The sequence below is a fragment of the Cygnus olor genome, chromosome 13 (genome assembly GCF_009769625.2).
Source record: "Cygnus olor isolate bCygOlo1 chromosome 13, bCygOlo1.pri.v2, whole genome shotgun sequence".
Lineage (NCBI taxonomy): Eukaryota > Metazoa > Chordata > Aves > Anseriformes > Anatidae > Cygnus > Cygnus olor.
In genome coordinates this window covers 13,538,643-13,561,249 of record NC_049181.1, presented here as the reverse complement: position 1 = coordinate 13,561,249, position 22,607 = coordinate 13,538,643, and the positions used below count along the sequence as shown (strand labels likewise).

General features: G+C 37.6%; 1 protein-coding gene across 3 annotated transcripts in view; it reads right to left on the bottom strand.

Annotated features, from left to right (window-relative positions):
* The window catches only part of MTMR1 (myotubularin related protein 1), a 38,298-nt gene that overhangs the window by 4,019 nt on the left and 11,672 nt on the right, over window positions 1-22,607 (bottom strand). For all 3 annotated transcript variants that reach the window (XM_040572188.1, XM_040572187.1, XM_040572189.1), the window contains 8 exons: window positions 22,094-22,177; window positions 21,283-21,432; window positions 20,068-20,256; window positions 19,368-19,553; window positions 16,039-16,245; window positions 15,118-15,210; window positions 9,732-9,845; window positions 8,137-8,313 (listed from right to left, as the gene is read on the bottom strand). In XM_040572188.1, coding sequence (XP_040428122.1) covers window positions 8,137-8,313; window positions 9,732-9,845; window positions 15,118-15,210; window positions 16,039-16,245; window positions 19,368-19,553; window positions 20,068-20,256; window positions 21,283-21,432; window positions 22,094-22,177 — 1,200 coding nt within the window. The remainder of the gene's footprint in view (window positions 1-8,136; window positions 8,314-9,731; window positions 9,846-15,117; window positions 15,211-16,038; window positions 16,246-19,367; window positions 19,554-20,067; window positions 20,257-21,282; window positions 21,433-22,093; window positions 22,178-22,607) is intronic.

Genomic DNA, 22,607 nt, shown 5'->3' with positions numbered 1-22,607 from the left:
TCAGCCATTCAGCCTCCCGGGTATCAAGCAGGACACCCAGTAAATGCCCCCTTCAACTGCTTCCAAACAGTGCACATGAGGTTTTGATTCCACACACAACAGCATCCTTCACGATCCTGTCTAGATCACCTCAAAGAAAGACATCCAGAAAATGAGCAAGGTGGGCTCTGCACAACATAACGGATCGTTACGACGTAAGAATATATAGCCACTGTATCAAGAGACAAGCTGAGTGCTGTCACTTCCCAGCTTTCAAGTGCTTAACTCTGCAGCTCCAATTAGACTCTTAATACAGGCTGGGTGAGACTTAGTAAATGAACTATTTTCTCAGATTATATTCCAGGAGCAGAACAGAAAGCATCATGCTAAGCATTATCCACTCCTCGTTCCTATTCCCTGCTAGTCACAATTCTCATCAGCTGTATCAAATCCATCTCCCCCTTTCTAACTCCATTTCCTCTCAGTTCTTGAGAATTTACTGAGATTGTTCCAACCTCCAAATTGGATTAATTTTTTTCCAGGGTATGACCGGGCACGACTCTGAAAGATAATTTCTCTTCCTAAGATCTCACGTTTGCCCTAGAGATGCAATATTTACAGAAAAACAGCCCTTCACCCCAACAAAAACCTATAACACCAGTATTTTCATAGGGGAAAACGTTTTTGTCAGATGTATTCTCCTAAGAAACTAAGCCTTTTTGGATAAAGTTTTACAAAACAATTTGGTCAGACACACATACTTGGTGGCTCAGTACAAACCATTAAAGTCTGGCAAAGCTGTAAGCAAGACAGAGTATGGTCTGCAAAAAAAAAGTCATCTTTTACACTTTGGCCATCGTTTAATAAGTGCACCTTAGATGCAAATGCTGCAAAACAGGTCTCCATAAATATCATTGTGCCATTTCAAATGGTAGTGTAAACACACATCGTTTTCTAACGTCTTTACCAGGAAAAGATCAGTTGTTGCTTTGCATTTAACACAGCATCACGTGCACGCATACAGTACCACGTGGATGCACAACAGTATAAAATAACATTTCGTACAGTAAACTTCAGATACATATTTTAATGCCCTGTAATAACGTGTCAAATTCACTCTAGAGAATACTTTCACTCTAGAAAATACTTTCAGAGTATTTTCAAACAGCTGACAATAATGTACTCATTAGCGATAAAGGTCTGTGTTAGAATGACATACGCTTTGGGTAAGAAAAAGGTGATACAGGCAGCTGAATGATATAAAGAACATTATAGAAGTTGTTTTTATGAAAGAACTGAAAAGCCACGTGGCATGAGGAGCTGCGTTTTCTCCCAGATATCCTAAATTCTGCTGCTGTAATTCCCTTTCCTTGAGCAAAACAGCAAATTCAAATGTGAAAGAATGAAAACATAGATATTGGTGCTAGAGAGAAAAAAAAGGTGGTGGAACAAAGCCTCAATCTCAAGTCCCATGTATGTTTTTTATAAATGGAACAGTTAGGAGAATCAAACAGAACTGCTATCACGCAGCTTCCAGCTATCTTGTAGGGAGAAAGAAGAGTAAGAGGATGAAGCATCTTCAAATGCATTCCATCACAAGACCCATGAAAATAATAATAAAGTTTACTTCTTTTCCACATTTCCTGAAGACTTACTCCCCGGCAGACCTGGTGCTGCCAGTGTTTCCTCATGCCATCTTTTGCACATTCTGACAGCTAACTATCTACAGTTCTGCCACTTCACACCATTCCATTTCAGTGCAATTCCTCTCTCCAATACAGCTTTCTTCAGAAGGGAATGGGTCCTGCAATCTTGACAATAATACCTGTAATGGCTTGCTCTGAATGAAGTTCTCCTTTACTTTGCCACTGTGTAGGATAAAAGGAAGTGAAAGGGTGGCAGATTGTGCAAGGAACGAGAAGCCTGGAGAAGATCGTTTATTAGGAGATCTTGTTATCACCTTCAGCCTAGAAATGTACACTTACGCAGCACTAGTTGTGCCTCCACGACAAGCTTTTATTACAGCCTTGTTAGGAAATCGTCTAATTGATTTGACTGAGATGAATTTGTTGGGCGCCTGACAGCAGATGCACTGCTTCCTCTCTCATCATGCCTCTCAAATTAGGGATGGGAGCTCAAAAGCTGTCTCTGGACCCACCACTCGTTTTTTGCTGCTTTACTCCGTGGCATTGATGCTAGGTTTGAGAAAGGCGTGCATCCCTCCCTTTGTAACAGCAGCTTCCCAGCCCATCACCTTAGTAATGCTGCTAGGCAACACCAGGCCACGAGAGCCAGTTCCCAATCATTTCTCTGCTGTACTCCAGGTGAAAGAAAAGAGCTACTTCTGCCACACGAGAGGAGCCTCCACAGATGAAAGCTAACCCAACAGGGCATTTACATCTTTGGTGGGCTGTAACTGGAAAATCGACCGGGCCACTTCTCATTAGGTCTTCAGGATGTTTTGCCCGTGTTAGTTAAGCTACTACCTCAAAGTGCTGAAAATCGATCCGCCTCCTTTCTGTTATTCATCAAAATATTCTGGTAAAAAGTAAAGCAGAAATCGCAAGATCAATATACTAGGTTTTAACAGATTGTGATGCATTAACCTCATCAGGAAAATCTGTCATTTGACTATTTATAAAAGATAAAATCAGCTTTCTCTAATGACATAAAACTTACTAAAAAAACCATAAGTTGATAAAACAAAACCAAAACTGACATTTATATCTGATACAGCTAGAAATACAATCTCAGCAGGGATAACAGAAAGGAGCTGACCAACAGCACTAACTAGTGGGGATAAGGGCCTGGATCCTTGCTCCAGACCTGCAACACCTCAAGAAGACTTTATGGTGTTGATTGTTTTTTAATTTATTATAATTACTACTGTAATATTGACTCAGGAGCTAAAACAAATATGACTGACTGTATGTTGTTCTCCTCCCCAACTCAGAAGCAACTTAAAGTAAAAAATAAAATCAACTTATCAAGATTTTATTTAGCCGATTTCTGAGATTTCCCTTGCTTTTACACAATTCACATTTTTGCCCATTTCAGCATTCCTAAAGTTTCCAGTCTAACTTTTCTATATCAAGCCCTGATTAAGCACAGAACCTGCTTCTGCTCCTCACGTAAGCTCTTCACTTATACCTAGCTTCTACTCTTGCACTTCTTCCCTTCCCTATATACGCCTATATTGCCAGTTGCCCTCTCTCTCCTCTCTTTAGCATGAGCACTCTCTTTTCCTGGTGAGATTGGACATGATCCTCCCACTCCTAGTGATACTATATTTGACACCCTCTACCCAAGCCAATAAAAAAGAACAAAACACTGTAAAATTGAGTTAGCCAAGTGGAGTTCTTCACTCAGAAAGAACTGATTGAAGGTTCCCACCAATATATCTTATATTGCAGTATTATCCAGTTAAAATGGGGGGATTTTTATTTTCCTGCTTAGCTAGATTTATACCCTGTTTCATTCAAAAACAGGTACTTACCTCTCCTACATCCTAAAGATAGGGCACCAACTGCCTATAATAAGCTGAAAAATACTTAGAACACTACTAAAGAAACATCCTTTATTGCTTAAAATACCACTGATATGAAACCATTTTTAACTGAATTATGCACATGCACATCAAAAGCAGAACCTGGTGTAGCATAACTCTCAGAAAAAGCCACTTCACAGTTATAATAAATTGTTCCTACCAGGGGAAGACTTAAGGAAAGAGAAATTATTTCTTGTTTGTTTGTTTTTATAATTATACTTACACAGAAGCTACAATTCCAATATATATACTACAACACATATAAAATCCATCTAGACATAAGACAGCTTCATTTCCAAAAAATTTCAAACCTTCCTTTTCTTAGAATTACTACAGTTCACTTTCAGTATTGATTTTCAGGCTTTCATTCCCAAGTAATCCTTCAGGATCCTGAAGTGCTTGTGGATAGCAAAATTTGTCAACACAAGGATAGTTATAAAAGAAATTATAATAGCTACTCACTTATAGTACCGCCAAGTCTTAATTGGATGGATATCTACTGTGTATTACTGTACTAGCTCAAGGACAGCCATTCACATGAAAATTGTTCAACAGTGAATGCATTTTGTCTTGTTCAGTAAGTATACGTTATCTGTTTTAGCAACAGGGAAGAAAGGCTGCAAAGAAAAATGGTGATTTTAAATTCATCGCTTGACTTAAGACTGTCAGTTTTTCCAAAAACCTACTCTGTGCATTGCAAAAACAACAGTATCTTTCACTCAAGCTTTTTGTTCTTCTTCACGAAGATCTGAAAGTCTGACAGGCTTGCTTTTAAAACCTAGTTAACAGTATACCCATAGAAAAAGTCAATCTCAAATGATGAAAACAGCAGTTCTCTATAATAATCAATACTTTCACACTTATTGTAAAGGTATGCTCCTGGGAAAGCAACCAAAACCTCCAGGCCTTCTGGAAAAGCAATACCTAGCAAAGAGAAATTATGAATCCTACCATGTGGGAACTGGAACACAGATTTTGCAAACAACTGTACAGATTTACAGGCTCAGGAAACTCTACGTGGTACAGACTAATGCCATTACTTGTTAAAACCTACAGTCCATTTAGCTTTTGACATCTGATAGATTAGAACAATGTTTTGAGGGCTTGCTCTTCCGAATATGTTAGAAACAGCCAAAAATTAATATTACTTGTACAGTATTAGTTTCTCCTTTTCTGTGCACGTTCTGACATAGTGCTCATTACAGGGTAACAACCTTTTCTTTTCCCTCAAATAACTACAGATTTGCTCACAACACGGGATAAGTACATAGTCCGCATTTTATTCCGTATCAATCGAATACAGAGCGATTTATCTGCTGATGTATGTTACCAAGGGAAGTTACTTGCCTTGTCTCACAAGAAAGTCTGCAGTGAATGCAGGATGAAATCTAGCTATCCAGGGCAACGCTCACGTACCTAACCCACAAGGTTCCTTCTTCTGATGTCTCCTGCCTCATTCTTTCACACAAAAAGGATGGACTCAAAACCACGGATCGTGGAGCAGCAATGCCAAGCATTTCCAGAGCCATATGACAGCCTTTTTCTGCCACAAAATGATGTTAAATCAAATGTGAAAACCTTAAAAATATTACAACCAATGTCAACGTCACAGAAGAAAATGCTGGGCAACTTGACTGAAGGCAGGTATAATGGTTATGGACACCCCACATGCCAGACAGCAAGTTATACCCAGTATGTGGCAACACAAAGTATCTCAGTAATTATATTTTCCATTTTAATCTCAGCTGTTTTTCCAGTACCATTTAGCATCTTATTTGTCCTTTTAAATGAGCAATTTTTTTGTTTAATGACACTGAAGTTTAGCTGAGATCTGATCACTTAACCGTTCAATGCATCAGATTCTTCTGCAATTTCTACACAGCATAAAAAAAGGCAGCAATCATGGTAACCTATTTATATGCTTTCCAGATAATTTCTGCATGCACTGTACAAACAGCTATTTATGCCTGCTTTTTGTTTTCCTTTTTTTTTAAGCCAGCTATTAACCTGCGAACAGACTATCCCTGGCTGCTCGTGGAATCTCTGAAGACTGCCTGTAGCAGACAACCCTATCCCACTAGGTGAACTGAATTCATTTGTTGTAGACAGTGCTAATCTTAAGTTCTGGATGAAAGTCTTCACACACACAGAAAGAATGAATTTGAAAAGTCCTAAGGATTCCTACAATACTCTCTCTAGCGTAGAGGCCAAATTTCCAGAGCAGAGCTTGGAGAAAAAATTGCAGGTATAGGGAAAAAAACAAACAAAAAGTTTAAGCCCTGTACTCCAAGGGTAGCCATAAAAACAACTACACATACCCTAATGGATGATGCAAATTTATCAACTGAAATACATTCTGGTCCTTCCGTCGCACAGAGCAAGCCACAGCTTGAATTGAAAGGACCAGGATTTTTACTCATGCTCTGCATATATGAATTGTAAAGTGTGTACTAGTTTGAAAATACTGCCCCTGCAGAAGCCATTCGGAAACATCATTCGTTGTGTTCCCCCCACCCTCCAGAGCTGCCCAGGCAGAAAACTAACTGACATCTTGCAGCCAGAACTTCTCAGACCACTGCAAAGAAGAGGTCCGAGTGGCTACATAGGAAAGGAAAGACAAATAAATGGCATCATCTGAAAAAAAAAATCAAGAGCATCACACTATCTTATCTATTTCAGGCTAGTAGATTCATCTGTAAATACAGCAGCAGGTACCCACAGAGCACACACCTCTGTATAGAAGAATGAAGGAGCTTATCTTCCACATGTCACATATAAATACACTTTTTTTCCCAACCCCAGGAAAGGGCAAATCTGAAAAAAATCCCTGTACCCAGTCAATGAATTTAAATATGATAGGACTAAAATCTGATTTTCTTGGGACAAGATGTCAATAATGATGTAACACCTCCAAACTGAAACCAAGGAACGTTTTATTTCACTTAAGACTTAGAATGACCTTGTTGAAGCACAGTTTAGCAAAAAGGGAATCTGCAAGAGATATCCACATTTAACCTACGGTTTTCCTCACTGTTACTTATCAAGACACTTGCTCTTTGAACCCTCAGGAAGGAGGCTGCATGTCACCTATTTGCACAGGATCCATTGCAATGTGGCTGTAATCCTAACACGGGGCTCTTGATACAAATAAATACCATCAAAAATCCCGATTCAGCCTTCCATAAAACAGACAAATGATGTACCATTGTATGTAATCTTTTCTTTACGGAGCCTCCAACAGAGGCGGCGAGCAAAGCTTGCCGCCAAGTATAACTTGGTGGCCAAACAGTTCTTGTATTTTCTCATTATGCCATCTCTTCCCCACCACTCATTTCGTTTGGACAGGGACTGACTTTGAGGTATGTTTACACCGTCTGCCCACTTTCAGACCTATAGATCCCACTTAAATACAAGTGATAACCTGACATTGCTGCAGGTCAATTATACTAAAGTGTGCATAAACCATACAAATGTTTTCCAGCAAATAGGCTAAGGGAAGATGACGTTCTTAAAAAGCAGTTGACAATTTTACTTCAAAACCATGAAGATTAAATACACCTTATTTCAAGTTTTAACATGTGCTAGAAACAGATAGCTAACATTTATAGGACTACAGCAACCAGAACAGAACAAGTGAGGGAAACATTTCAGAGAGAAAGCAAGCAATCGACACTTCTCCTGTATCTTAAAAGGTATTTTTCAGATGCCTGGATTTCTACCAGTGTTCTGTCCTTGAAACTTACTTAGGAACACATCTTATAAAACAGCCTGTGACTTGTGGGTGTCTAATAAATTTGGAACTCACATCTCATGCTAACTGCCAGAAGATGAAAGCAGCTTTCAAACAGTCACTCAACGCAGGTAATTTATCATAATACGCTTGGGGATACCTTGAAATGTTACCTTAATAAAGAGACAGCGTAGCACCCTCAGATATATTATGGTTACGAAACAAGCTGATTGTTCTTTCTTCAGAATTCACAGAGCATACAGAGCATTCGTTTGATGAGATTCAGAGATTTATCTGAATAGCAGACATTACTTATAAGACAAATACGGGATGAATCAAGGAGCATGTATAGGGACTGTTTAATCTTTAGCATGCCAACTTGAAAACAGAAAGGTCAATTGAAAACAAGTACTGTAAGACAGTAAGCACCTACAAATGAGTTGGTGTGTAGTCCAAGTCCTTCACAAACCACTGCTGTATTTTAAATCATTGTTGGTAAATGGCAAAACATGATTAAAGATAAAGTTATACCAAACTCTATGAGAAGGTTAAGGCAATAAAAGTATTAAAAAGTGCTATAAAATATTATAGAAGTGTTATAAAAGTAATCTTCTGATAACAAAGATTGTTAATGTCACCTTTCACAAGTCAGTAAAGTGATACTGTAACACTATTCTACTGGTGTCTTTAATGAACATTAAACATTTTACCAAGTTTTAACATATCCCATACCTTGTTTTAGAAAATTACCCTTTTCCCCATCAGCAACAGACAAAGAGTACTTTGAAATGAAATACTGCATTCGACCTTATGAAAAACAGTAATTTTATTTTTCTCTGTACCTTTCACTACAACATAAAAGTCATGTGAAAGCTCATACCTGAGGCCTCATTCTTGGGTTCCATCTGACATAGTAGTTGACCCACAGTTCCAAATGGTTCAGACTGGCAACAGGATACAGGACATGGTTCTCATAGTTTACGTAGAAAGGATTTGTGAATTCATCTAACTGACTGTTTATATAGGACCACAGCGATACAGTCTTCGTGCTTAGCTCCTGAATTAAAAAAAATAGATTATATAGATTGCAAAAATACAGATAGATTATAAAAATATAGATACGCAAAAAAAAATATAGATTGTATAGACTGCAAAATCTTAAAACGTGAGGTTAATATCTATATATCTGTAACTTTATGAAAATTACCTTATCTACTGCAAAACGGCACCCTGAAAACACTTCCAGTAGCTGATCATTAAATAGCCTTAAAACTTTGTCAAAACTTTTAATTCTTGTTCTCTTCCAAGGCTAACTTAGAAAGGAGATTCATGCATATTATTTTCAAAGACACCAAGGTCTAGCTGAGCAAAAGAAAGCTACAGTGGTCATAATTTACAGCAATGTATACAGCTCCTTAAACCTATGGTTACACACTCACCAATTCAAAAAGATTTAAAATTAAATTAGCCTTGAAAAGAAAATCTGTGAAGAGAACATGCAGTTTGAAAGATCCAAAACAGCATTTGTGGAAAATAATTATTCTGTTCTCCTACTAGCACTATTTGCTCCTACCTATTGATATTATACTTTAAGATGCCTATTTTAGCTTTACTTGCAGTTCAGAAAGTTGTATTTTCTAAATGTAACCAGCATAAACAGTCAGATCAAAGTTTCTAAATCTGAACTTAAATCAGATTCATCTTGCAATTTTACACTCCTTCAGTGTTGTAAAGCATGTGTTTCTACTACCGCTGTGTCTTAAATTGCATTTCTTTATTGAGAACTGCATATGACTACTCATTTATGAAAAAAAGCTGTTTGGAAACCCTGTATTTGCTGAGAATGTGTTATTCAGCTCCATCTTGTGGTATTTGCATGCAACTTTTTCCCTACAGAAGCAGTGAGACAAACTAGAAAAATAACAAAGCTGAATCTGCCAAGGAATAGTTACTTCATGTTTGTGTTAGAGCAAGTATTATAAACAACAAAGCCCAAAGTAAGCAAAAGTTAATCATTTTTTCCAAACTCGAAGTATTTCATGGAGCCCTAGCTTCATTCATTTAGGCGTTTTAAATTTCCCTGGTCTTCAACCACAGGGTCAATCAAATTATGTCCTAAAGTGACCTGCAAAGTCACGCACGGGAGTTGCTCTGGAAATAGCTGAAGAAATGTTAGTATCACTTGATAATGTTTACTTAAAATCGTGTATGTTGGCCAGAAATATCTGAAAGTTAATTTTCTAAAACCCACAAAACCCACAACAGATGATAACTGAAGAAAAATGAGTGGCACCTCAGAGGCAGAGCATTCAGTACGTATTTCTCGTACCATGAAATTTAATGTTCATGTTGTATTTGAAGACTATATGGCAAATTTATCAAAAAATACAGCTTAAGTGTTTTTAGGTCATGTATCTTAAGCATTTTCATGTAAAAATCAACAAATTAAGAATGCGTATTACAGAAGTTATTTACCTCTTTTAATCTCTCTTTTTCACAGTTGCATAAGAAAGTCCCAAAGAGACAACTATAAAGATGATCCAGAATGGTGATCAAAAATAACTCATTGAATTCAAAGGCTGCAGGAAACTGAAATTAAAATAAATGGTTAAATTACTTTAAACTACATTTTAAGCAACGTAGTGAGGAAGAAACTCACATGTAAGAAATAACCAAAAGATTCAGATGAGATTTTTTTTTCTCATTTAGTGATTATTTTCAGGAAAACTCAGCAATCTCTGTAACTCCCACTGCAATAAAACATTTCACCTACATACTTCTTTATAATACTTCTACATACTTCTATATATATATACACTCCTTGGAGACGAACCTTACATTCATTGTGCAAGTACACTCTTATACAAGCGTAAAAATGTTAGCTAATGTGAAACTGGTGACAGAAAGCAATTCGTTATAAGGAGCCCTATCTAACAATATTTGGTTCTAACACACCCCAAACTGTCTTCAACATAAGCTTTATTTCTTTTCTTACAGAACAAGAAATCATTTTGAAAGAAAAAACAAACAAAAAAAAAACCAGATATTTAAGAGCTTAATTTCCTATTCTAACATGCAATGAATTGGATAATAAATACAACTGCACATAAAATACACCTAACATATTTAAAACCTTTCTTTCACTTTTCACCCAAATAAGTTATTTTTCTCAATTTCACCCCTTGAGTTTACCATCAGCTATGTATAATAATCCTTTAATCCTTTTTCTTGCTCCATTAGAAAGTAAATCCTGTATATAAGAACTGTTATTTCACTGATCGCTGTTAGCTATTTTATTCACAAATAGAGGTTATCTGACATATTCTAGAAAAAAAAAAATGGAAAATTTGAAAACAGAACAAATATTTAAGATGTATCTTAAATCTGTAGTGCTTCAAAAGTCATAAAGGAAGGAATTAATACAAAGAGTATGGGCTGCTACCTATTCAGGTGGAAAAGTCCTTCTTAATCATATTCTATGGTAGGACTACATATGACAACTGCTTCGTGTGGCAAAATAACTTTGTGTTCAGTGTGACAGGGCCTCAAACACAGATATGGGATGATAAACATTTTTAGAAGACTAAATGAAAATTTTAAAAGTAGCATTTCTGTAATTTACCTGTGTTTTTAGAAGACGTTATTAGGACAAACGAAAGTAATTTTTTTCATTCCCACTGAATGAGTAAGTGTTTGCAGGAGTCTAAAAATGTAGTGTTGTAGATTCATAATGAAGAATTTCATTCCATATGCAGAACTCTCCAGTCAATGTTTCAGATGTGAAGCAGAGAACTGGGTTCTGGCTTGTGCCACTGAAGAACACTGAACACCTTGGCACGAGTGATTCAAGAGCTAATTTAAACACAAAAATGACAAAAGAAGGCAAGTATACCTAGGAGGAATAACCCAGCAGTTGGGATTGTGGATGAACTAGCTGATCCAGGAATTCGTCCTCAATGTCATCTGTGATTTATGAAGGGCAAATATTCAAGCATGTTGAAAGTAAGTTGAATAACACGCAATGATTGTGCTTATATTAAAACCAGAAAGATCTAAGTTTTAAGCAATGCTTTTTTAAAAGAAGGCTGATTTAAGTCAAACATTGCAAAAACATTCTCCATCCAAGGCTTCTCAAGCCAACTTTCCAACTATACCAACTTTACCAACTTTCAACTGAAAATTTTGCGTAAGGAAACTATTGACATCATGGCACACAGAAAGAATGGAGCCTTCCTGCCGACCCTGCTATGGATTAGGCACCGTTCAATGGGGTGCAGGGCTCACACTGGGGCTTCCCTCACAAATCAACAGTTTGTTTTCAATCACCTAGCCATTTGTTTTTTATAAAACATACAGAAACTTGATATTATCAAATTCTTTTTTTCAGTCATGCCCCACAGTTATCACTAGCAGCACTCCCTTCTCTTAGGAAATCATGCCAGAACTTAATTACAATACAACTATCTTAACAATGTATCTATGATTAAAACAAACAAACAAACATGAATCTGATAAGCAGGTCTGCCAGAGCTAGTCAGGAGAAAATTCGGCACCTCACAGATCTCAGTCTCCTGCATCCAGTTCAAAGTGGCAATCAGATACATAAAACAAAAATAATTTGCAAAGGATCAAAATGATATTTGGAAATAACTTTGAGGACAAAGCCTCTCGTAAAGGGACTCTCTTTAACTGAAAGCACTTAATGAGCCTTGTCACATTAGGGTTCTGTCTTGTGATGGGTCCATACTAATCAGATGGATGCCGACACGGCTGCTATTCCGATCCAGTGAAGCATATTCAAAATTCCATACATCAGTGGTTGCACTGTAACTAATTCATTAATAAGTGATAGCACTTTATTGAAACTCTGCCTTTGAATACAAGAGTTGTACTGTTGGAACTGATGTATCAAGACTGTAAAGCTTCTATTACTGCTGCTGAAAAATCACTGACCTAAAAATTCTTTGCTCTGTAGTTCCAAGCCCATTAGCGTCTGTTTGAAGATTCAGGTGGAAAAATTCCCCAAATGAAAATTTACTTCTTCTCAAACCCACTAATTGCGAGAGAACACATGGGTCATTAAAAACTCCCACTTGATGCTTCTGGAGTTGCATTTTTTGTTGTTGATGTTGGTTTTTTTCTTTTTCAAGGAGGTACTTAAAAGAAGAATTCTCTTGTTTAAGAAGTCTGATGATGCCAAGTGGCATCTGATTCAGAGGCATGCAAAATAAACTTGCTTTTTCATTTTATAATCAATAAACTCATTGTGTACTATAGTAACATTTAAAGTTGAAACACTCTGCTGAATAGTCCTTATGACTGTGGAATTGGACTGAATTACGTTAACTGAGCAGGATATCATAACAAAGTACATTACAGAAATTAATCCAGAATGCATCTCTGGCAACTGCTGACATCTGGTAATAAACACAATGCAGCTTTTTACCAACATACCTTCCTCCTCTGTGGGTACTGTGCAATAGAGGTAGAAAGATAATGCTTGAACTACAATACTACATTCAAATTTTGCAGTTTTGTTTAATTTTAACAGGGCTTTAGTATTTCATCAGATCACATGTGGCCATTCCAATTTGACATCTGCTGCTCAAAATCATCAGAATTTATAAACAGAGAAGGGAAATCACTTCGTCATGTTTTTTATTAAATCTGATAGCATTGTACTTCTCTCAAGTTCTCTATTACTGTATTTGTTTGTCATCAAGACTGTAAAAAAAATGGGGAAATATAAGGCTGTCAAAGATTAAGTTTCATTGTCTGAAGCTATCCAGATGTCTGCATCTTAGATGGCAGTTAGAAATTCTCTTGCTATATTAAGTTGAATGTTTTAAGAATGTAATTCTCAGAACACAAAAGTAAATTTGCTTGCTTTGAGCCTATGCCCAAGCACGAGCCCTTACACACGCACCCTCCCAGTCATTAACGCTTGTTTGAGCTTTGGAACATTTGTCATATGTTTGCCATGGATCCTAAAGCACGAAACTAGCACTGTTTTATGAGCAAGTGATCTGCACAAGGATAAAATAGAATCCTGGTTTTCCTACATCTATGTCAAAGTAATCACAATCTTCAAATGTAATCTCTAGGTGTTGAACTCAACTAAAAAATAAAAATAAGTGGTCAAGAACTCTCCAGGAATGATGTTTTCAATTTTTCGTGCTGTAACATTAATGATTTTTCAATGCCACTGCTGTTCATGAATTTCACAATGGTTTCTGGATCCAGGTTTTGAACAGATGTGGTACTGGCTAAATATTCCATAGCTCCCCCCCATTTATTTATTTATTTATTTTAACAAGAGGGAACTAAACTGTTTATAGCAAAAAATTGGAGGCAGCAAGGGAGATCACAAAAATAGAAGAGGCTGCTCTTAATTAAGGATCTCCCCAGAGGACTTTTGTTCCTACCAGGTGTTTAGAACTCTCTCTTTGCTATTGTTATTAGATTTCCTCGGAGAGAGGGGCAGAATTTTTCATTATTTTTTTTTCCAGCCATAATAAACAGCACATTAATGCTGAAATGCAGATACATGGAAAGAGAAAGTCTTCAAGCAACTCTGGACAAGGGCCCAGTATTACAGCAGGGAGCTTTTGTAACGCACATATGACAACTGTTTTGAATATAAATTTTGGAAACTGTGATGCAAGGTTTTTAAGAACCGCGCTCAGAACAAGAAGACTGAGGTAAGAGATCTGGGAATGCTAGCTTTACGTGGAACCAGACCTTTATCTTCCTCTCCTCAAAACAAATCACGTAATATACAGACTTCAGTACTTCAGATTTTACTGTAACAGCCAGCACAGATCAATGTTAGGCTTCAAGGAGAGTGAAGAAGAGAGAGAGAGAGAGAGAGAGAGAAAGAAAGAAAGAAGAAGTCCAGCACTTCTAATTTACTTGGAACTCTCCATGTGGACAATAAGTTTCAGCAACACCGTTAAAGAGTCCCAATATAAAAGCACAGAGAAATCTGAAGTTTATATTCATGTAGGTACAAATGCTGTCCAAACATTTCTTGAGCTCCAGCAGCTCGGTGCTGTGACTGCCCCCTGGGGAGCCTGTCCCAGTGCCTGACCACCTCTGGGTGCAGAACCTTTCCCTCACACCCAGGCTGACCCTCCCCTGTCCCAGCTCCACGCCATTCCCTTGGGTCCTGTCGCTGTCCCCAGAGAGCAGAGCTCAGCGCCCGCCCCTCCGCTCCCCTCGTGAAGGAGCTGCAGGCCGCCATGAGGCCTTCCCTCGGACTGCTCTGCTCGGGGCTGAACAAACCAAGGGATCTCAGCCACTCCTCATACGTCTTCCCCTCTAGGCCCTTCACCATCTTAGCTGCCCTCCTTTGGACACTCTCCAATAGTTTTATGTCCTTCTTACATTGTGGTGCCCAAAACTGCATACAGTGCTTGAGGTGAGGCCGCACCAGCGCAGAGAAGAGCAGGACAATCCTTTCCCTTGACCAGCTAGCAGTGCCATGCCTGATGCACCCCAGGATACGGTTGGCCCTCCTGGCTGCCAGTGCATGCTGTGACTCACGTTCAACTTGCCATCGACCAAAATCCCCAGACCCCTTTCTGCAGGGTGCTCTCCAGCCTCTTGTCCCCCAGTCTGCACATATAGCCACGGTTGCCCCTTCCCAGGTGCAGAATCTGGCACTTGCTCTTGTTAAACTGATCTGAGATTCGGCTCACTTTGAGCAAAAGGTTCCCCCGAAGTATGTGTAGTACACAACCACAGCAAAAACAACTTCAGGAATACATAGTATTGTGCTGTCAAGCAATGTATTCTCCTACAGCAATTACATTTCCAAGATAAAGACCGAGACCTCATAGAAATGTACTAAGCATCTTACCTGCTTTGTCATTTGCCAAACACAGTCAATGAACTGAAGGAAAATGGGAGATCTGTCTGCATCGGCATGATCATCACCTCCATGTCCTACTCTCTGAAAGTCAGAATAAGGTTTTCATTTCAGTCTAGTGTATTTACAGCGTCACCCCAACACTTCAATGCTGATATTTTCCAAGGATGAACAAGACAAGCAAATTTTCCATAAAGCTAACACGTATTTTGCAACTACTAAAAATGCATATTCACTCCTAATATTCACTTATGGACATGCCTTCGCTGTTCAGAAGACCTATAAAGGCACTCAGTCAGCAAACCTCTCCCAGTTGTTTTCCCATCTTCCACTACACAGATGTTTATTTCTATCAGTAGGTCAAACTGGTAGGTATTTACTACGACTGTACTGAAACAATGATTCTTCCATATCCACCTGTCCTAAATACACATCATTTCTCCTAAACCAACCTCAAGTCAGAGCCCACAAAAATTTCATAATAATTTATGCCCTAATTCCCTGCCGGCCCACGTGTTAAATAAATACTGCAATGTTAAGTCACAGCAATGTTTGCAGTGATCTTACCTTCTGGACACCTTAAACGTTTTACCTGTTTTTCCATTCTTAAGATTGTTAAAGATGAAGCAATGTGTTACAATCTCTCTTCCTCATAACAGTCATGTGATTTTTTTTATTCATTAAGGTAAAGGCATTTCATTATTTATTTTATACTAGACATATCTTTCATACATCACACAAAGATCTCCCATTAAAAAAGAATAGCTCACAATTCTCCTTTACATAGTTTGACACACTCACACCATTAAAGGAAGGATACCAGATGTAATAACAAAAAAGTAAACTAATGTGAGAAAACACACTATTCAAAATGAAAGAAGGTGACAAACTACACAAATTATTTCACCTTACCATTGCAAATCGGTGTCCAAAACTTATCCATTCTTTCTCTATAAGGATTTCAAACCCCTTGATAGTTCTGTAATAGCTGTCCAGCATAAGCATAGCTAGTGCAGTAAGCTGTGCAGTTCGATCCCAACCATCGCTGCAATGTACCACCACGGATGTTTTACCAGACTCAATTTTATCTGCAATTCTTACTGCTCCAGCAAGAAGCATCTTAAATAAAAACAAACAAACAAGCATATTAAATACTAACCAAAACTCTGCAAAAAAAAGTTGTCATTTTATACTCTCACAGTTAACATATTTAAAATGTTCAGATTAATTACATAATCATCCGGACAACATTGCTTTAAATCAGAGATTTCCAAATGGTGGCATGCATGTACCTAGAGGTACAAAGCCAGTTCTAAACCACGTGCACGCTGCTGCTACCAGGCCTCAATTATTAGCACAGAGCAAGAGAAGCTGGGAATCCCTTCTCTAAATTAAATCTGAAATTCTGTGTCATGATGAAAATAGATGCAAATACTGGAACGTACTTCAAAGGCTGAAGGTTCAGTGTTTTCAATGTTCGTCATCACAGCAAACACTCTTTCTACCTCAGCTTTCAGTTCTCAACTACTGAGTTTAGAGAAAGGGACAAACCACCCAGCTAATCTAAACCAAAACACAACCCAAACAAAAACAAATTACTGGCTAGGAGCCTGTGCTGATTTGCTGGTGTATGAAGTATACACAGTATTCAACCCGCGAGCAGGCCATTAATAACTTGGGTTCAGAGGCACGCTGGGGAGCAAAGGAGAGATGGCACAGAACTGAGACCACTTGTGTGAACTTGTTATTTGTCTCCCCCACAAAGAACCCTCTCTTAGTTTTCTTTGGTTGCTCTCTAGATTTATTAAAAAATTTGAATAATCTCTCCCTGTGAAGATCTGTCTCAAACACAACCTATGATAGCACTGTAAAACGTGGAGGGAAAAAACACACTAGAACAGGACCACAGGAGAAATTTGTATCTCTACATTCCAACATTAGAAAACAGTAACTTGCAAAATACTCGCATTCATCCCTTCCCAGGCATGTAAAAACATCTTCTGGGAAGAAGGAATGCCTACATCCACAGGAGAAGTGCACAAGACCAGTCTTTGAAGCCACTCCAAAACCATGCTTTAGAGATAATTTTCACTGATTGTATCTTACAGTACAACTGAAGGATGCCAGGATAGAAATATCAGGAAGCACTACAGAAGCTTGTGTGAGAGAACAAACCTTGTGGTCTTGAATTAGTTAACTGCCAATTACTTCAGTTATGAAGATCTACTGCACTGAAATATTAAAACAGTTTGGTCTTCGATAAAACCAGAAAAATGATCTGTATAATATACAGGTATGAAATAGTTTGCTTTATTGTCCTAAAGAGAATACGGGTGCCTCTGAGGAAGTACAGCTGAAAAAAAAAGGCTAGAACGCATACAGGCAATAAGCAGAGAATGGGAGACGGAAAACAGAGTTACTATTTATATCTGTGGAGCAAACAAAGCATTTTATTCTACTTTGGACAAAAGTCTTAAGAAAAAAAGAACTGCTTCCTCCACAAAAGATCATTATTTTTTATAGATGCTTCAAAATTTAACAGCCATCACAATATTTCAGTTAGGGCTACTAACGAATAATTGGTTTTTAGTTGGGTTAGAAAATGAGAATTGGTTTAAAAATAATTGACAACACAGGTTCTGCCCTAAAAGGCCGAAAAAGTATCCTGGAGGACATGAGGAAATAGCCTCGCTGTACAAAACATAGCAAGTGACTCGACCCGTGTTGTTACTACTGTCTTCACACACACAGTGTTCCTCATGCCTCCCCAGATACTCCCAGACCACCACACTCAATGTGTTTTTTTTGGGGGCACAGTGCCAGGGAATTGAATTTCTGGTAATGGATCATATCAAACTGGGAGGCGATCCCACTGTTCTGAGCCAGGAAAATAGAAGAGGCATTAGAGTAAAGCTGTGGATTTGTTAATTGCTGTTTTGAGTCAAATCAAATAGGAAAGGAAGGCAAGCAGTTATTGGATAAAAGTACAAGGAGATGCTATCAACGCTGTTAACACGGCAATGCCAGCTTTTAAGAAATCGGGCTGCAGTTTGTGCTGCCCACACTATAACATGAAGGGTTATAAAAGGGAGAGGTTCAGGAAGAATGTTACACGTATTTCAGATCTTCTAAGTAACTTTAGTTATTATATATATATTATATATATATATAATATATATATATAACTGCTATGCTAATGTCACCTGTGAAACAATGGTATTAAGGTCCACTTTTGTAATTGTGTAAAACCAGAAACCCCACTGAAATCAATGTCAATGAAAGGTGAACATTGGCCTAAAAACCTCCACTTTTAAAACTAGACGATTGTATTTAATGTCAGACTGATTAAAAAAAAATGAAAAAACGTTTCCAGATACTTGGATTCTCAAAGCTGCTTGAAACAGTTCAACTACAAGCGAACAAGAAAATTATACTGTTCCCAAAAGATCATTAAATTTGCTTAATTTTTAATTTAAGCATTTGCTCCCTCTACTGGTTCTCCTGCAGCAGTTAGCAAGCTCGAGTTATTAAAAGAGTATAACTAATGAACAATCCAAAACATGTTTTACATGAGTGACATGTGAGGCAATTGCTAATAAAACAAATTCCACTCCACCCCTATTCATCATAAACAGAGGAGAGAACGTGATAATGAAATAATCTATTCTAAAAGCATTTCAGAGGTTAATCAGACTGTAAAACTACGATAGTGATTTATTTTAATATTATGTTAACTAATAGAGCAGATTATAGCCCAGTGCAGCACAGACTATAAACAGCCCATGAAGGCGGAGGTATTCAACACATGAATACCAACATCGCATTGAAGGAGAGAAGGATGAGAAAAGACTGAAGGATCTACAGTGAAGTCCTTTCGGCAGTTGTTCAAATATAATCTGAAGTTCCCAGGGCAGTTTTCCAACGAGAATGGATAACCCTGGGCTGCTCACAAACATTCTCTCTCAAGAAAATAAAACGTTGTCCAACACCAGCGCTATCAGTGATTAACTCATTACCTACCAACATGTAGAACTGGTAACACAAATTTACAATGGAATGGATATATACTTAACTTAAAATGCCATGTTCTAAGTGACCATTTAAAACAAAGCATTTTTTACAAGATTATCCTGATCATAGACACGTACCTAAATCCAGACATTATTTTAGTAACGTTTTCAAAAAATGAAAGTAAGTAACATGGTTTAAGAAACAATTGTTAAACATCAAAAGTATTTTACCCTTATATATTCCAGCCAATGCGTTGAGTCCACATTTGATAACCACCGAGTCTCATCGATAGTAGGATAAACTATTTCTTTAAGTTTACGCAAGGATTCTCTCATTACATGTATATTATGAATTTCGAGAAAGACCAGCTCTGCATTTGGGTAGGCACTTTCACTTTCATATCCTCCACCTTTTGCCTGTCATTCAAAAGGCAAAAACAGACAAAGAAAAGAACATGTACAGTACTTCAGTATAAGGTTGGAAGAGTTATTTCAGTCCAGTTTCAGGATTTTTTGAGAAAGGATTATTTTAGCACTCGAAGAAACAAAACTAAAAATATGCTTTTAGAGAGAAGCACTAGGAGAGGGTTTTTTTTCTTAGATTAAAGAAATCCTATTGCAATAGGCTACATTTGATAACACATCCAAACAGTTTGTCCTTTTTACCACTTAGGTCCTACTTAGAAACCTTAGGTCTTCTGTGGGTGTTATGGCATTATTTCTCAGGTCTATCTTCACGCTGCCTTCAACTCCTTCCAGCCTTTCCAAAATGCTCCAAGCAACTTACCTTCATTCCCATGCTCTATTTACAGATTTTTTTTTTAATAAGAATCATTTTTCACATCAAGTTCTCCTTATCTTCATCTCTTGCTCAGTCTTCAGCCCTGAAATAAAGACAGAACTACCACTGCTACTTAAGATATCAACCTACCTTGTTTGTATCTGCAACACTATTCTGCCTGGCATCAAAGATGATAAGTTTATGTGACTGAGCATTGGCATCCATTATTGTCTGTAAGTATTTTTCATCTTCTTTACAGTGCTTATCATTTGGGCCAACCAATGGTTGACTGCACCGTGTTATTGTTGCTTGGCTCTCAGGATGAATCCAGGATAACACCTGGAATAAAGCAAAAATGATTTTAGCTTACTATACTAATATAAAAGCAGGAGGCCAGAGAGCAATTAGACAATCACTGCCTACATAGCATCATTTTCTGACAAATCAGCAAATGCAAATCTAAGGACAAGCTGATGCAAAACCATATTGATAGCACACCAGCATCACTCATCCTAAATGTGGAGAAGAAAGGGAGAGGGAGGCATCGGTCTCTTCTCCCTGGTAACCACGGATGGGACACACAGCAATGGCACAAGGGGAGGTTCAGACTGGACATCAGGAAAATTTTCTTTACCATGAGAGTGGTCAAACACTGGAACAGGCTTCCTAGAGAGGTGGCTGATGTCCCATGTTTGTCAAGTGCTCAAGAGGCATTTGGATAATATGCTCTAACTTTTGGTTAGCCCTGAAGTGGTCAGGCAGTTGGACTCGATGATCTCTGTCCCTTCCAACTATTCTATTCTATATCTGATCAGCTTGAAATACAAAGGAATTCTAAACAACTTTTACTTCTAATAAAAACTAAGCTTGCCACTGTAACTTATTAATTAGGAAAAAAAAAAACAACAGAGGAAGAAAAACTGTTTCCATCTAGAAATTTATGGACCTGTATGCTACTTTGGCTAAGCAGATCTACAGCATGAACGCTGTCACCATTTAACACATTATAGGGGTTCTTACGCTACCTGCAAAATTTATCTATTCTCAAAAAACCCACTATGGCTGTAACAGATTCCACACCAAATCAGAACGCAAGTTAATATGCGAATTAGCATCAGACATCACTGTGTTAATTCCAAACAAAAATTTATTACACAGCACAATAACCAAGCATTTAGACTCACATTTGAGTTGGTTTCTTCAGTTCTAAACCCATCAAGCCTAATTCTTCTTTCTTTGCCTCCTTGTCAGGAAGGAAGTGGGCCCATTGTTGTTAAACAAAAAAAGCCCAGAAGAACTCTGATCATTTCTTATAAGCTAAAAATACATAGAGAACTTTTACCTCCTTGTAAAAGTTTCACTTACTGGAACTCTGCCTTTGGCTCTAAACGCTGCCACTTTTGAGAGGTCATCATCCTTTACACTGGTTGGCACAACAAGAACAGCAGGATATGTATCACAAAGCTCATAGGTGCTATTAATTTTGGATATTTTCCAACTCTCGTTGGGCAAGCCCTGTAAGAAAGCAAATAATTCTTGTATTTTTCAGGTTAGACTCTACACACCTGGTTTTGGTGATGAAAATTTTGGTATGATACATATATATATATATATTTTTTTTTTTAATTAAGTGTGCCCACATTTTTGTCTTCAACAAGTTACAAACTTTAGGTCTTCAGATTGTACTGTAAACCAAAACACCAAAAGACTTTCCTATTATCTTAAAAACCTCTTCAAATGGTTATTTTGCATACACAGACTGTACACTCAGGTAAAAATAGATCATATAATAAAATAATAATTTTGCAACTGGGATACTAGATTTACAATGACAAACTAATGTTACTCTTCTGTTTAATGATGTGTATTCAAGAACAAATTTTTATAGAGCCTATGTTTTCTAAAAACAGCACTTAGAGAAGGTGGATTTAGGAATCCACATTAACATAGACCAATTTGCTGAAGTATTCGGCACATGTTGTGTCCATCAATTTCAGCAGGTACTCAACACTCTCCCAATCAGGCCACTTGCGCTGTATTACCTAAACATGAGATCTAGACAAGTGTCTGCATGTAGCCAGAGATTAAAACTTTTGAGTTTTTTGTTGCTGTTGTTGAAATGACTTTGGGGACGGTGGAGAAACAAACAAGTAACAAAACAAGATATATAACTTACCTGCCTCTTATATTCTGCCATTGGATCATATACTTTCCATCCATTAACAGCAAACTTTTCTTTATAGTTGAATGCAAAAAGAGGCTAAAGACAACAAAGCAAAGGCTTACATTACTATCTGATGGGCTGTAAGCACAATAAGCTCCAAAACACAGACCCCCTATAATATTTCAGATGTAACATTTCTAAAACTCTTTAACAGCAGACATACAACTTTGAGTCAAGAATGGACAACACCATGCTAAAAAGTAAATAAAAGACAATTTTTTCTTTCAAGTAGATGCTATGTAATTAACAAAATCAAGAAAAGAAACAGTCAAAGTTACTTGCCTGTGGTAATAGAACAGATCAAAGGCAAGGCCAGGATGAGAAAACTGGTATCCTACCTTCCAACCAGTTCCTTATCCACACAAGCACACAAAACAGCATTTCGCAGATAATTAACAATATGACTAGTTGTACCTATGTTTCATACAGAACTTCTAGACTGAATTATCTGCTGCAGAAAATTAGA